Here is a 12,082-nt window from a genome sequence, read left to right as displayed (position 1 = left end):
CCACCCAAACACTCGTATATATCGGTCGATAGTCCAACCTCCTTTTACAGAGATTGTTCTCATCTTACTCTCTTCGTAAAGATATAATAGCAGCATTCATTCAATTCCAACTAAGAAATGGCGGAAGAAGCTTTGTTTAGTGTTGCTAAGGGAATCACAGATAAAGCGAGCAACCTCTTAGCCCAAGAGATTGTACTACTCTGGAATCTCAAAGACGATATGGAAAAGCTCAACGACACAGTTTTGACAATCAGTGCTGTGATTCAGGATGCAGAGGAGAAGCAGCAGCACAACAATCAAGTTAGAGTGTGGCTGAAAAGGCTGAACGATGCACTTTTTGAAGCGGACGATTTGCTGGATGACATCTCCACTAAAGCTTTACAACGGGAAGTGATGACACGGAATAAGAAAGCAAAAGAGGTACGCATCTTCTTTTCCAAATCCAACCAGCTTGTATATGGTCTTAAAATGGGTCATAAGGTTAAGGCAATAAGGGAGAGGCTTGATTCCATCAAAAAAGATAGGGGGTTCCACCTAGATGAACTTCCTGTAGAGACACAAGTGAGAGAAACTCATTCTTTTGTACGTACTGAAGATGTCATTGGGAGAGACAACGATAAGGTAGAGATTATAAGAATTCTTTTGGATCCCAATGTTGAAGAAAGCGTTTTGATCCTTCCAATAATTGGACTTGGAGGACTAGGGAAGACCACATTAGCTCAACTTGTATTCAATGACAGAGAAATCCAAAATCATTTTGAGCAAAAGCTTTGGGTGTGTGTCTCTGATGATTTTGAAGTAAAAGTAATTGTTAAGAAAATTTTGGAGTGTGCACAAAATAAGAAACAAGAAGAAATTGAATTGAACACATTGATTAATAATCTTAAGAAAGAAATTGATGGAAAGAGATACCTTCTTGTGTTGGATGATGTGTGGAATGAGGATCCTCAAAAATGGCTTGAACTAAAAAGTCTTTTAATGGATGGGGCAAGAGGTAGTAGAATATTAGTGACTACACGCATTAATAAAGTGGCAGAGATTACAAAAACTATTCAACCATACATGTTAGAGTGTTTAGATAAAGAGAAGTCTTGGTCTTTATTTAAGCAGTTTGCATTTGCAAACGAACAAGATTCACTGAATTCAAACATTAGGGAAATTGGAATGGAAATCATTGCAAAGTGTAAAGGAATCCCTCTTGCCATAAGGAGTTTAGGAAGCCTATTGTACTTTAGAAACCCAGAAAAAGAGTGGTCAACTTTTAAGGACAATGAACTTTCAAATGTAGGTCAAAAAGAAAATGATATCCTATTAATACTTAAGTTGAGTTATAATCATCTTCCATCATATTTGAAGCAATTCTTTGCTTATTGTTGTTTATTTCCAAAGGATTACAAAATTCATAAACCAACATTAATTAAAATGTGGATGGCACAAGGTTTCATTAGGCCTTTAAATCAAATTCAATGCCAAGAAGATGTTGGTCATGAGTATATTATAGATTTATTATGGAGATCATTTTTTCAGGAAGTTGAAAAGGATGAGAGGGGCAATACATTACATTTCAAAATGCACGATCTTATGCATGATCTTGCGAAATTAGTAGCAGGATCTTATAGCACCACTTGTAATTCAAAAGAGGAAATTATTGATGAAAAAACTCTTCATGTGTCATTTGGTGGCCAGTCACAATCACAAGTTCCAAGTTCAATGTTCAAAGCTAGTAGGATACGAACATTTATGGTGGAAGATCAACTTAAGAATCTACATCAATTAATTTATGATTCTAAAATTGTTGCATGTTTTAAGTTCATTCGCTTGTTGGATTTGCATAATAAGGGCATTAGAACCATTCCAGGTTCTATTGGGAGGTTGAAACATTTAAGATATCTTGATCTATCCGATAACATGATTAGGATGCTTCCTAATTCTATTACGAGATTGCATAATTTGCAGACTCTCAAACTACATGAATGTCCTATTACCAAGTTGCCCAGTGATTTTACCAAATTGGTCAACCTAAGGCTTCTTGAGATTGATACTTTGTCTTTGACTCATATACCCCGTGGATTGAAACAAATGACTAGTCTTCAAGATTTGTCAGTAATTCAGATAAGAATGAATAGCGGTTCATGCTTTAAGCGTAAAAGTGGATTGAAGGAACTTCATGAACTAAGTGAGTTGAAATTTCTAAAAGTTGAAAATTTGGATTTACGTAATTACAGGGGAGTGGAATTTCCAAAACAGATGTCATCGTTCACAAATTTGGTATATTTTTCGTTAGAAGACTGTAACAAATGCCAACATTTGCCACCGTTGGAGCAACTTCCTTATCTCAAGCGTCTCTATCTCAACAAATTGGATTCTCTAGAGTACATGTCAGAGATTGATTACAGTGAGGAGCTCTCTAATTCTTCATTCATCCCTTCTCTAGAAGTACTCAAACTCTCTTGTTGCCCTAACCTAAAGGGATGGTGGCGACAGAGAAGGGATTCTTCAGAGGAAGTCGATGATGATAAGAATCATTTGTTGCCCTTTTTTCCTGGTCTTTCCATTTTAGAAATTAAGAATTGCCCTAAGCTTACTTCCATGCCTCTGTTTCCAAATGTCAAAGGCTAACATTGGATATGTGTAGCTTGAAGCCATTGAAGCAAACATCAACACTCCAGATTGAGATTGCCAACTCCTCCTTTGCCCCTCTCTCCAAACTAGAATATCTAAAATTTGTGAATTCTATGGAAGTTGATTTATCAAATTTTGGGGATGCCATAGAATGCCAAGGCCTTAAGAGCCTTCAATCACTTGAAATTAAATGGTGCAGCAAATTGGAATCATTGCCTGAAGGGATGAGTGGCCTCACCTCTTTGCATAGACTATATATTTGGTGTTGCCCCAAACTAAAATCACTGCCTGAAGGAATACAAGGCCTTACCTCTTTGTATACACTACAAATTATTCACTGTCCCATCTTACTGGAAAGATGCAAGAGAGAAACAGGTGAAGATTGGCCAAAAATTGCTCATATTCCAAACTTGGAAGGGGATCTATATCAGCAACAAACCAACTGAGGTATCTAACTAAACCGCCGTTTTATCCAATGTTTCATTCAAAATCAGAAACCCAATTTCTTTTTCCTCTTTACCTCATTTTTTTTCTTCTTGACTATTTCAATATATTTCTTGGTGATTGAATTTCAGATGAAGAACCAAATGAACCCCAGAAGATTCACTTATAATAATTGCAAATTAATCAAACCAATTGGGTGGTTCAAAAATTCGTCAATTAACCATTGGTACTGTCTCATTCTTTCTTCTCTTTCCTTTTAACCTCTATTATCTACTCATATGATTTTTAATTTTTATTCCAAGCATTTCACTACTATTTGGTGATTAAATTTCAGATGGAGAACCAAATGAACAGTAGAAGAAACTTGATCTGTTAAGAATCAGAACTTAATCAAATCTTCTGGCAGCTGTAATTTTTCAACAAGTCAAAACTCACATGTATTATCTCATTTGTTTCTTATTTTTCCAGCTTTTTATCTGCGTATAAGCTTTTCATTCTAAAAGTGATTATATCATGCACATATTAGGAAAAATAATTTGTGAATTTTCCTTCATCTATTTCTTCATTTTATTCATTGTAGCTCAAACTGAGGTATGTAGTGATGTACTTGTGGCGCTTCATTTCTCATTGTGTTAACAGATTAAAATTTGGCATGCGGTTACATTGGGTTACCATTGTAGGAAGAGTTGAATCAAGCATTATTGTGTGAAAAATTGAATCTAGCAACCACATTGCAGGAATCAGCTTTGTTGTGCAGGTATTCTGTTGGTTAAATTCATTTTTTACATATGCTTCCAACTTGCTATTATCTGCAAATGATAATAATTCAAATTTTATATTTGAAATAATTTTCTAAGGCCTTTTTTTTTTTTTTTTTGGTTAACAACAGAGAAATTTAGTGTTTCCTCCTAATTTTGTCCAGTAGCCGGGCCCTGGTTTCCATTGAAAACACAGCTTGATATTTTTAGTTTAGAAGTGCTTAATTTCATGGATTGATTTCACTTTGCGCTCTACCTGGCTTCAATTTCTCATCTTTAAATCAATCAACAGTTTTAGTAAAATGGACATTGTTCCTATGCTTTATCAAACATCACGGTATCGTCATTTTTTTTCTTTCTCAATTTTAAGATTGTATATTGGCTTGGATTTATACTTTAAGTTGATCTTAATTCTTAATGCTCATAGTAGTATCATAAAGAAACTTTTCAATTACTGTGCACTCCTATGTTTAGATATACGCTGTTAATCGAATAATAGTGTTCTATTATTATTTCCTTTTGGTGTACGCTTTACAGCACTTAATTAGTTTATTAGAAAACTAGAGATCCAGTTGCTGTTGATTACTGTTATTATCAATACTGACTAATTACAATCAGCCACTTTTTTTTTATTTTATTTTTTTAATGAAGCTATTCTTTCTAAAGCCAATAACAGAACCTGATAAATTTGTGCTTCAGGCTGTGATCATGTTCTTTTATGTAGGCAACTTTCAATTACAATTTCTGCCTTATAAATTTTAGTGAATTTGATATGGTGAGGTCCCTCAGTTATTGGAATAAAGAGGCTAGCGAACTTATTAAATATCAAGTACTAAGTAGCATGACTGTTGGATTAAAATGTGAAATTTGGAAGAAGTTTCAATTTCTTGGCTTGAATAATCCATGGAGATAACTCACATATGGTATTATAATCTCCCTTTCTAGAATACTTCTTGTCTTTTTTTCCTTTGTCTCTTCCTTCACTTCTTTGGGAGTTGATTCTTATTGACACTAGATTGTGTGAAATACATGTATCCTGGTGCTACTTGCATACATACTAATTCAAAATTCTCATTTAATTGTGCTTCTGATGCATTGCTACAGGACAAGAAGTGGAGAGTAGATGACAATCCAATATATAAATTGATATTTGGGGGTGCTTCTGATGGCATAATTATGTTGATATATGTTGATGACTGCTTTTATAAACAGCGGAAGGATCTCAGGTGATTTTGAAGAATTCTGTATGTGATTTTAGATTTCTAAGGGCTAATGTTACTTTGTCGAAAACAGAGTGATTTGAGTGTTTCCTCCAATTTTTTTCCAGCAGTCTGGTTTTCATTGAAAATACAGCTTGATATTTAGAGTTTTAGATCTGCATAATTTCATGGGTTGATTTCACTTTGTGCTCCACTTGGACTAGATTTCTCATCACAGTACCATCTTTTTCTTACTTTCTCATCACACATTGGCCTCAAGTTTTAAAATCGGGCTGTCAATCTAGGATTTTATTCTTTGGACTTTATTTTGGTATGAATATTCTTCATAATTCCACCATTTTTTCATTATAACCCCAATTTATAATGAGATTGCACACTTTTCCATCAATGGTGCAAGTAGAATAGAAAATGCTGGTTTTCAACCAATCTTCCTTGCTTTCTTTATTCAGCACAAAGAGAGTCTTCTTCATTAAGTGTTGAACCTTCATTATCTTCAATTCTTCTCTGATTTCTTCAGGTAAGGGCTGATAACCAGGTTCCTTACTTTCTTGTTTTATCTATCATACATTGGCATAAGAGATTCTCTCTTGTCATAATTGCAAGGCCCTCTTCTTCTTCATAATCTTCAACAATTTCTTTACACAGTGGATTAGTGTAGGTAGGGGCTTCGGATTGTTGATCAAATTTCTGTAGTCCATCACAAAGAGTGCTTTTCCATCGTCGGTTTGTGTTGCTAATCATTTGCAGTTTATCTGTGGGAAGAATCAAATATGGCAACCACACTGCAGGAATTAGCTTGTTGAGTAGGAATGTATTCAGTTGGTTCAATTTCTTTTTATATATGAACTTCCAGCTTGCTGTTATATCTACAGATGTCTTTTTTTGCTAAGTACAGTTTTGTCTAAACATAATGACAGACAGTTTGGTATTTGAATTTAGAATAATATCTGTATTTCCCAATTTTTTCTAGTAGCTTAGTCTTCATTGAAATCACTGCTTGATATTTAAAGCAATTAACAATTTCAAATTAAATGGATACTATATACTATTGAAGCAACAATGTACCATTTCTTTTTTTTGGTAAGTAACAACAAAGTACCATTTTTTCTCACTTCGATTTTCAAATTTTAGGTTGGCATGGGTTAAGAAAAAAAAGGGGGGGGGGGGGGAGGGGGGAATCTCTAGCATGTGTTTCATAGGGGGGGGGGTAGGGGGGAATCTCTAGCATGTGTTTCATACACTAATTATGGATTTTTATATAACTAGAGACATGTTAATTACTGTTATTGTCTTTACCTACTAAATGTTACAGTCAACACCATTTCCTTTTTTGTGAAGATTATCTTTCTACAGATTTAGCAACAGAACCTGATGTATCGTTTTAAAGTGTGTGCTTCAGGATTTGATCATGTGAATTAATATTGTCATCTTTCTACACATCTCTAGAATCCTTTCTGTCAATATTTCCTTTGGTTCTTCCTTGACATCTTCAAAACCTGATTGACATGTAGATTGTCTTTCATACCGTGAGACTTGATGCAATCCATTTCTGTACTAATATTCTAATATCAATGCTTATTTTATTGTATTTCAGTTGCATCGGCATAGGACTTGAAGCGGAGAGTTATTGAGGACCCACGTATAAGGTATGACAGAGCTTCTAAAGGCATAGTTACATTGAGATACAGGGGTAACTGCTTTTGTATTATGAAGGTAAGGACACCTCATTTGGAGTGACATATTCGTTTCGCGTCAGACACCTGACATGTGCTGGGACACTCTTTTGCATGCATGTCCCAGCCGTATCCTTTTAAAATAAAAAATTTCTGGACACAAGGGAACAAGAGGAATCAAATACCCTTTCACAAAACAAAGAGAGTGCATTTGAAAATTAATAAATATTCTTATCCCTGTTTTGTATTCTAATTTCTAAACATCCTTTAATAATCATGAATTCACTTTATTATCTATTATTGTTCTTAAATTGATATATACTTGACATTATATGAAAAATAAATGCTTAACAATACATAGAAAATATATATAATAAGTATTTAATAGACGTGTTCTGCCTTGCATCAACATGGTGATGTGGTTATAAGGGGTAATCTTCCTTTAACGTGTAGAGGTGTTTTCTCCCGCTACCTAGTGGAGGTGGGGTCATGACAAGCAGCTTTAATTCTGGTCAGGTCTCAATTGTGCTTAATTGTAGTTGATTGTATCTAGTGAGAATTGTTCTGCTCTACTGGGTCTGTACATCTTTTAACTTGCTTGCTGCCCTTTTTTTGGGACTAGCAGAGACTTTGTTGTATCAGTCTTTTTGTGCTATATACATATTGGTCCTCCTTGTTGGTTGGTTTCTCTCACATTTAGACATCAGTTTCTAAAATGGATTGTTTCTCTTAGAAATATTTGATTGGATGCTAAATGTGTCATGCTTTCTAGATTTTGAGATAAAGAAGTTATTCCAGCTTAATAATTAAAATGAAAATCGTACCTGCACTCACTGTAGGAAGCAAATGCTTCATATAGAAGTCAATTACAACATTTGTGTTTTTGTTTTCTCTGCCAACAAGATTTTCGAAAGATTTCTTAAGATAATCATGATAAAAATGTTAAGGTGTAGTTTCATCTTTTGTTTTTTAGCATTGCTTATGTGTTTGAATCGTTTCTACTTCCATGAGACTGAAAATTCACCACATGTGCAGTGAGCTGACCTTATTTGAATGAGTTTCAACCTGTTAATTGGAGTTAACATAGTTAAACAATTTCATTTGTCATTCATCCAGTAATTTGATAATAGATGATCGTATTATTTTTTGTCCTAACTAATGCCAGGTTACTCTTTTTTGCAGATTATATGACAAGACCAACTAATATCATCTCATAGCATTGTGAACTCCACCACCTTCGAGGGACTTGTGCTTTTGTGCAATACAGTGGAAAATAAGGGTAAGTGGTCATTATTAAATAACTTCATCAGTTTTTGTTTCGTTTCTTTTTAGATAACTGCGTCTTATGACTCACTTCTGTATCCAACAAACGTTTAGGTATCATGTTGGAGCAGATATCAAGTTGATGATGCAACCAGTTGTTTGGCTGCTAAACCAAGAAGAAAATGAAGAACTAGCAGATGCGTGAAGCAATTGAAGGCGTTCTTGTTTGTTCCATTTAGTGGAAGACCTAACAACCAACAAGAAGAGGTGCTCTGGACTCATACATTACTGGCCTGCTGAAATATTATAATCTATCAATGATCTTGCAGTTCCCTTCTGTGCAAGAAATAAGTATAACAAAAGAGAGAAGATATAGCACCAGGACTGAGATTACAAGCTCCAATGACACATGATGATAAAGATTACAAAGTAATCTGGTGGCTTGAATATGTTAGGTGTGAAAGTCAAATTTGAGTTGTATTTTTCTTGGACTCGTTTTGCCGACTTTGGTTAGGTCTCTGGTATTTTAATTAAGTTCCACAAACTGTACTTGGTTTAGGATTTGAATCATTTTTTTACTGCACCTCTACTTTGGTAATATATATATGTGGGCTCTTTGTGAAATCTCTTGAGCCTTGGCTTTTGTATTTTGTGAGAAAGAGTTCTTTGGGTGTATTTGGGGTTTAGGTCCGGTGAGAGTGTCTGTGTGCCACATTTGTAATCTTATTTTCTTAGTGAAACTTTCTTGACGCTGCCTGTGGATGTAGGCTTAAAGCTGAACCACGTAAATCTGTCTTTCTCATATTATTATTTCTTCTTTTTTCTATTTATATTTTGCATAAACCCACTATTATTGGCTACACTTTCAGCATATTAGCATTAAAACTTCTGCTATATCAATTGATCTCTTATATTGATCTCTCTCCTACTAGTCATTCAGAAAGGTGAACTATCCTGTCTTTTTTGGTTATTTCATTGGCACAAAGAACCTGCAAGCTTGATTTTGTTTCTTTTCTCACCTGTTTGGTTAGATTTTGCAATTCTAAGTATGTTCAGTGTTGCTGTGAGCTATGCCAAGATTGGAAAAAGGTGGAGATTAATTTATGCACAATTTGGTCGGGAAGCACAATTTATGTACCTCAAAGTTTGTACTATATAAAGGAGAAAAGCTATAAATTTGTGCCATATAAAATAGACGATTGGTTGGCTGTAGTTCTGAAAATTACATAAACTATTTTAAAATATCGTCTCATTGATCAACCAATCTGCATCACTATGCATAGTTGCACACATTTAAATTCCATGTCATGGCTAAGAGGAGAACCAACCAACAAGTTTGATCTAACTTGAGTTATATGAAATAAAAAATAAAAAATAAAATAAAAGGGTACAACCAAAAAACTAACACATACAACATTGAAAAGGATCAAATTGTCATCCTCTAGAAACCAAATAATTAACACTTAGAAAAAATCAAGAGAGAAACACATAAAAACTTAAAACCTTAGAACCCAAAAAGGTGGATGTAACATGAATATAATTTATAAGACTCGGCTCTAAAGAGTAGCTCAAACTTCAAAGCGTCTTTCTTGCAAACTATATAGGATTCAAGTAATCATATGTGAAGTACATGCTATTAGGATTGCATCCAAAGTAATCTTTTGGCATAGATAGAAAAGGAACTAAAATAAGAACTATTTCAAAGGAATAAAAAAGTAAGGTCTGGGCTTTGACAGTTCTCTATTATACATATAGACCCAGACCCAATACGACTATTGAGTAATTATTCAGCCACAAGCAACAAACAAGAAGTCAAAGACTGCAGTCTAATGTTTTATAACTAGGATTAGATACCCAGATAACTAATAAATGCAATCTACATACATGTGGATGTGGGTGCATCAAAATTTTCATAATGTTAAAGTCAGAGAAGAAGAAAACAAATTCTGGGGTCTTATCTCTTGAGATGGCCCAAAGGGCCCAAGGCCACATGCAATTTTGTTTTGGTAAGAGATAAGATTGTAAATTGCACATTTAAAATTTAGAATATTTTGAATTTATTACTTAAAGTTTTAAAATTTAGATTAGAAACCCAATGTTATGTAGTGTTTAGAAAAAGAAAAGAAAAAAAAGAAAAAGAAAAAGAAGAAGCATTTTTTATCCCTACCAAATGCTTTCACAGAATTTTGCTTGAGCGAAAATGCCGTTGTTCAAAATCTTCCATAAAAGCATTTGATAGATTTTTAACATAATTTAAATACATCAATTTTAATAATTTTTTATTTGAGTTTGCTCCCTCCTCTCAAATTCATAATGAGATCCACCATTATTGTGAGAGTAAAAGACACCATTTCAATGTATTCTAAGAGTACTTAAGAATTTTCTTAGAACTAGAAGTGGTTTCTACGATGAATCCTAATTAGGGAGACATTGTAGAAGAAACTGTTCAGGATGAAGAAATATCATTTTCATTTGAAAATAGTTATAATTTTTGTTATTCTTTTTTCATGCATAATTTATCCCAAATGCTTAATTTTGCCCCACAATTTTAACGATAACTAATCATATGAAATAGCATCATGTCATCACTTTGTTTGGGGGTTACCATTACAACGTAAAAGAAAATTCACAAAAATTGTGACCAAACCAAAATCATCAAATAAAGAAAATAGTTTCAAGGATGCCAACGAGTGACTAGAGAATATTGCAGGAGTACAATAATGTTAGACAATAGTGGATCACACTTATTAAACCATAATCAATCATGATGATTCTTTCATTATTTTGTATATGTTTGATAGTAAAATTGGTGGGAGCATTAATATTTTCACAAGATAAAATCATAAAATGTGAATGAACCCAAACCATTTACCTTTTTATTTATTTTTTGTTGGTTGAGAAACAAACATTCAGCCTGGGCTTTATTAAAAAAAGAAACAATGTCAAGGAACATCAAAACCAACTAGCTAGGAGATATCTTCAGGTAGGCAGTGCCGGCTCTATATATAAAGCAATCGATGCGGTCGCCTAAGGCCCTAAGTAGAAGAAAGGCCCCCAAATTTTAATCAATAGAGGTTTTTAATATATTATAATAGTATTAATTAAGTCCAAATATTAGTCAATGAATAAGATAATATTTTTTTATCAAATGAAAAAAAGAAAAAAAATATTACGTTCACAACATTTTTCACAACACTTTTTAAAATAAATCCTAAGAGATAAGTTGTTACACGGTATTATTGATGATAAAAAATTAATTTAATGTTGAGTTCAAATTAGAACCAATAACAAATTAACACCTAAGATTTGTTATGGAAATATTATGAATATAGCTTCTAAAAAAAAAAGCAATACAAAAAAGAAAATCACAACATTTTTCACAAGTTGAGTTGATAAACTTTTACTAGTTTTTATCTAAATCCACCACTAACATCACTTTTTTACTTACCACTATCAAATTATCAATTTGCCACGTCAATAGATGTGAAAAATTTTGTCAAATTTTTTGTCTATAGACTTTCAAAAAAAAATCTACATGATTCATGTTAATTAATAGTAATTTTGTATCTAAAATAAGATAATTGAATTTAAATTTTTTTTAAAAATCATATTTAAATATATAAAATAACTTAATTTTAATTTTTGCCTTAGGCATTCAAATGCATTAAGCCGCCCCTGCAGGTAGGCCACCCGACCAATCCTGAGATCCCACTGAGTTTTTTGCCTTCTTAGCTAACGCGGCAACAACATTACAAGTACGACGGACATGAACAAATTGAAAAAACTGAAAGACAAAGACTAAAGCGCGAATATCGTCCACAATATTCCCAAAAGAAGTCAACACTGTACTCTCCTGAGAGATGGCATTGACCACTGAAGCTGAGTCCCCCAAGCCATTTACTATTCTGGGTTTCTATTCCGGCTGATTCCTCACATAGAAGTCAAGCATGTAACAAGGGAAGTGCATTGTGCATAGGTGTATATATGGATGCCTTGGCTGCTCTAAGGAGAACACAGACTTCAGGTTTTGTTTTGTTTTGTTTAAATCTCCCACTTCGATTTTTAGTTCTGCTTTATTCTATAATTTGAAAAACTCTCCGTC

The 12,082-nt window shown here is 33.6% G+C and overlaps 1 protein-coding gene across 4 annotated transcripts; it reads left to right on the top strand.

Annotated features, from left to right (window-relative positions):
- On the top strand, positions 1–8,806 carry LOC112021699 (putative disease resistance protein RGA1). Of its 4 annotated transcripts, none has more exons than XM_065775902.1 (8): positions 1–3,069; positions 3,198–3,292; positions 3,401–3,474; positions 3,706–3,823; positions 4,929–5,050; positions 6,639–6,690; positions 7,900–7,996; positions 8,095–8,806. In XM_065775902.1, exon 1 carries the CDS (start codon positions 118–120, stop codon positions 2,617–2,619), a length of 2,502 nt encoding a protein of 833 aa, XP_065631974.1. In that variant the 5' UTR covers positions 1–117; the 3' UTR covers positions 2,620–3,069; positions 3,198–3,292; positions 3,401–3,474; positions 3,706–3,823; positions 4,929–5,050; positions 6,639–6,690; positions 7,900–7,996; positions 8,095–8,806. The 4 variants fall into 4 exon arrangements, with proteins under 4 accessions (XP_065631974.1, XP_065631973.1, XP_065631975.1 ...); XM_065775901.1 differs by having other exon boundaries at positions 3,401–3,503; XM_065775903.1 differs by having other exon boundaries at positions 3,401–3,503; positions 4,929–5,068.
- The last annotated feature ends 3,276 nt before the right edge of the window (positions 8,807–12,082 follow it).

This window comes from Quercus suber, unplaced genomic scaffold (assembly GCF_002906115.3).
Source record: "Quercus suber isolate HL8 unplaced genomic scaffold, Cork oak 2.0 scaffold_121, whole genome shotgun sequence".
NCBI classification, from domain to species: Eukaryota; Viridiplantae; Streptophyta; class Magnoliopsida; order Fagales; family Fagaceae; genus Quercus; species Quercus suber.
Note: the sequence above shows the minus strand (reverse complement) of the source record. Positions and strands in the feature narration are given on the sequence as shown.

Bases quoted from the DNA above. Each gene is read 5' to 3' on its own strand.
- LOC112021699 (XM_065775904.1), top strand. From the start codon at position 118: ATGGCGGAAGAAGCTTTGTTTAGTGTTGCTAAGGGAATCACAGATAAA.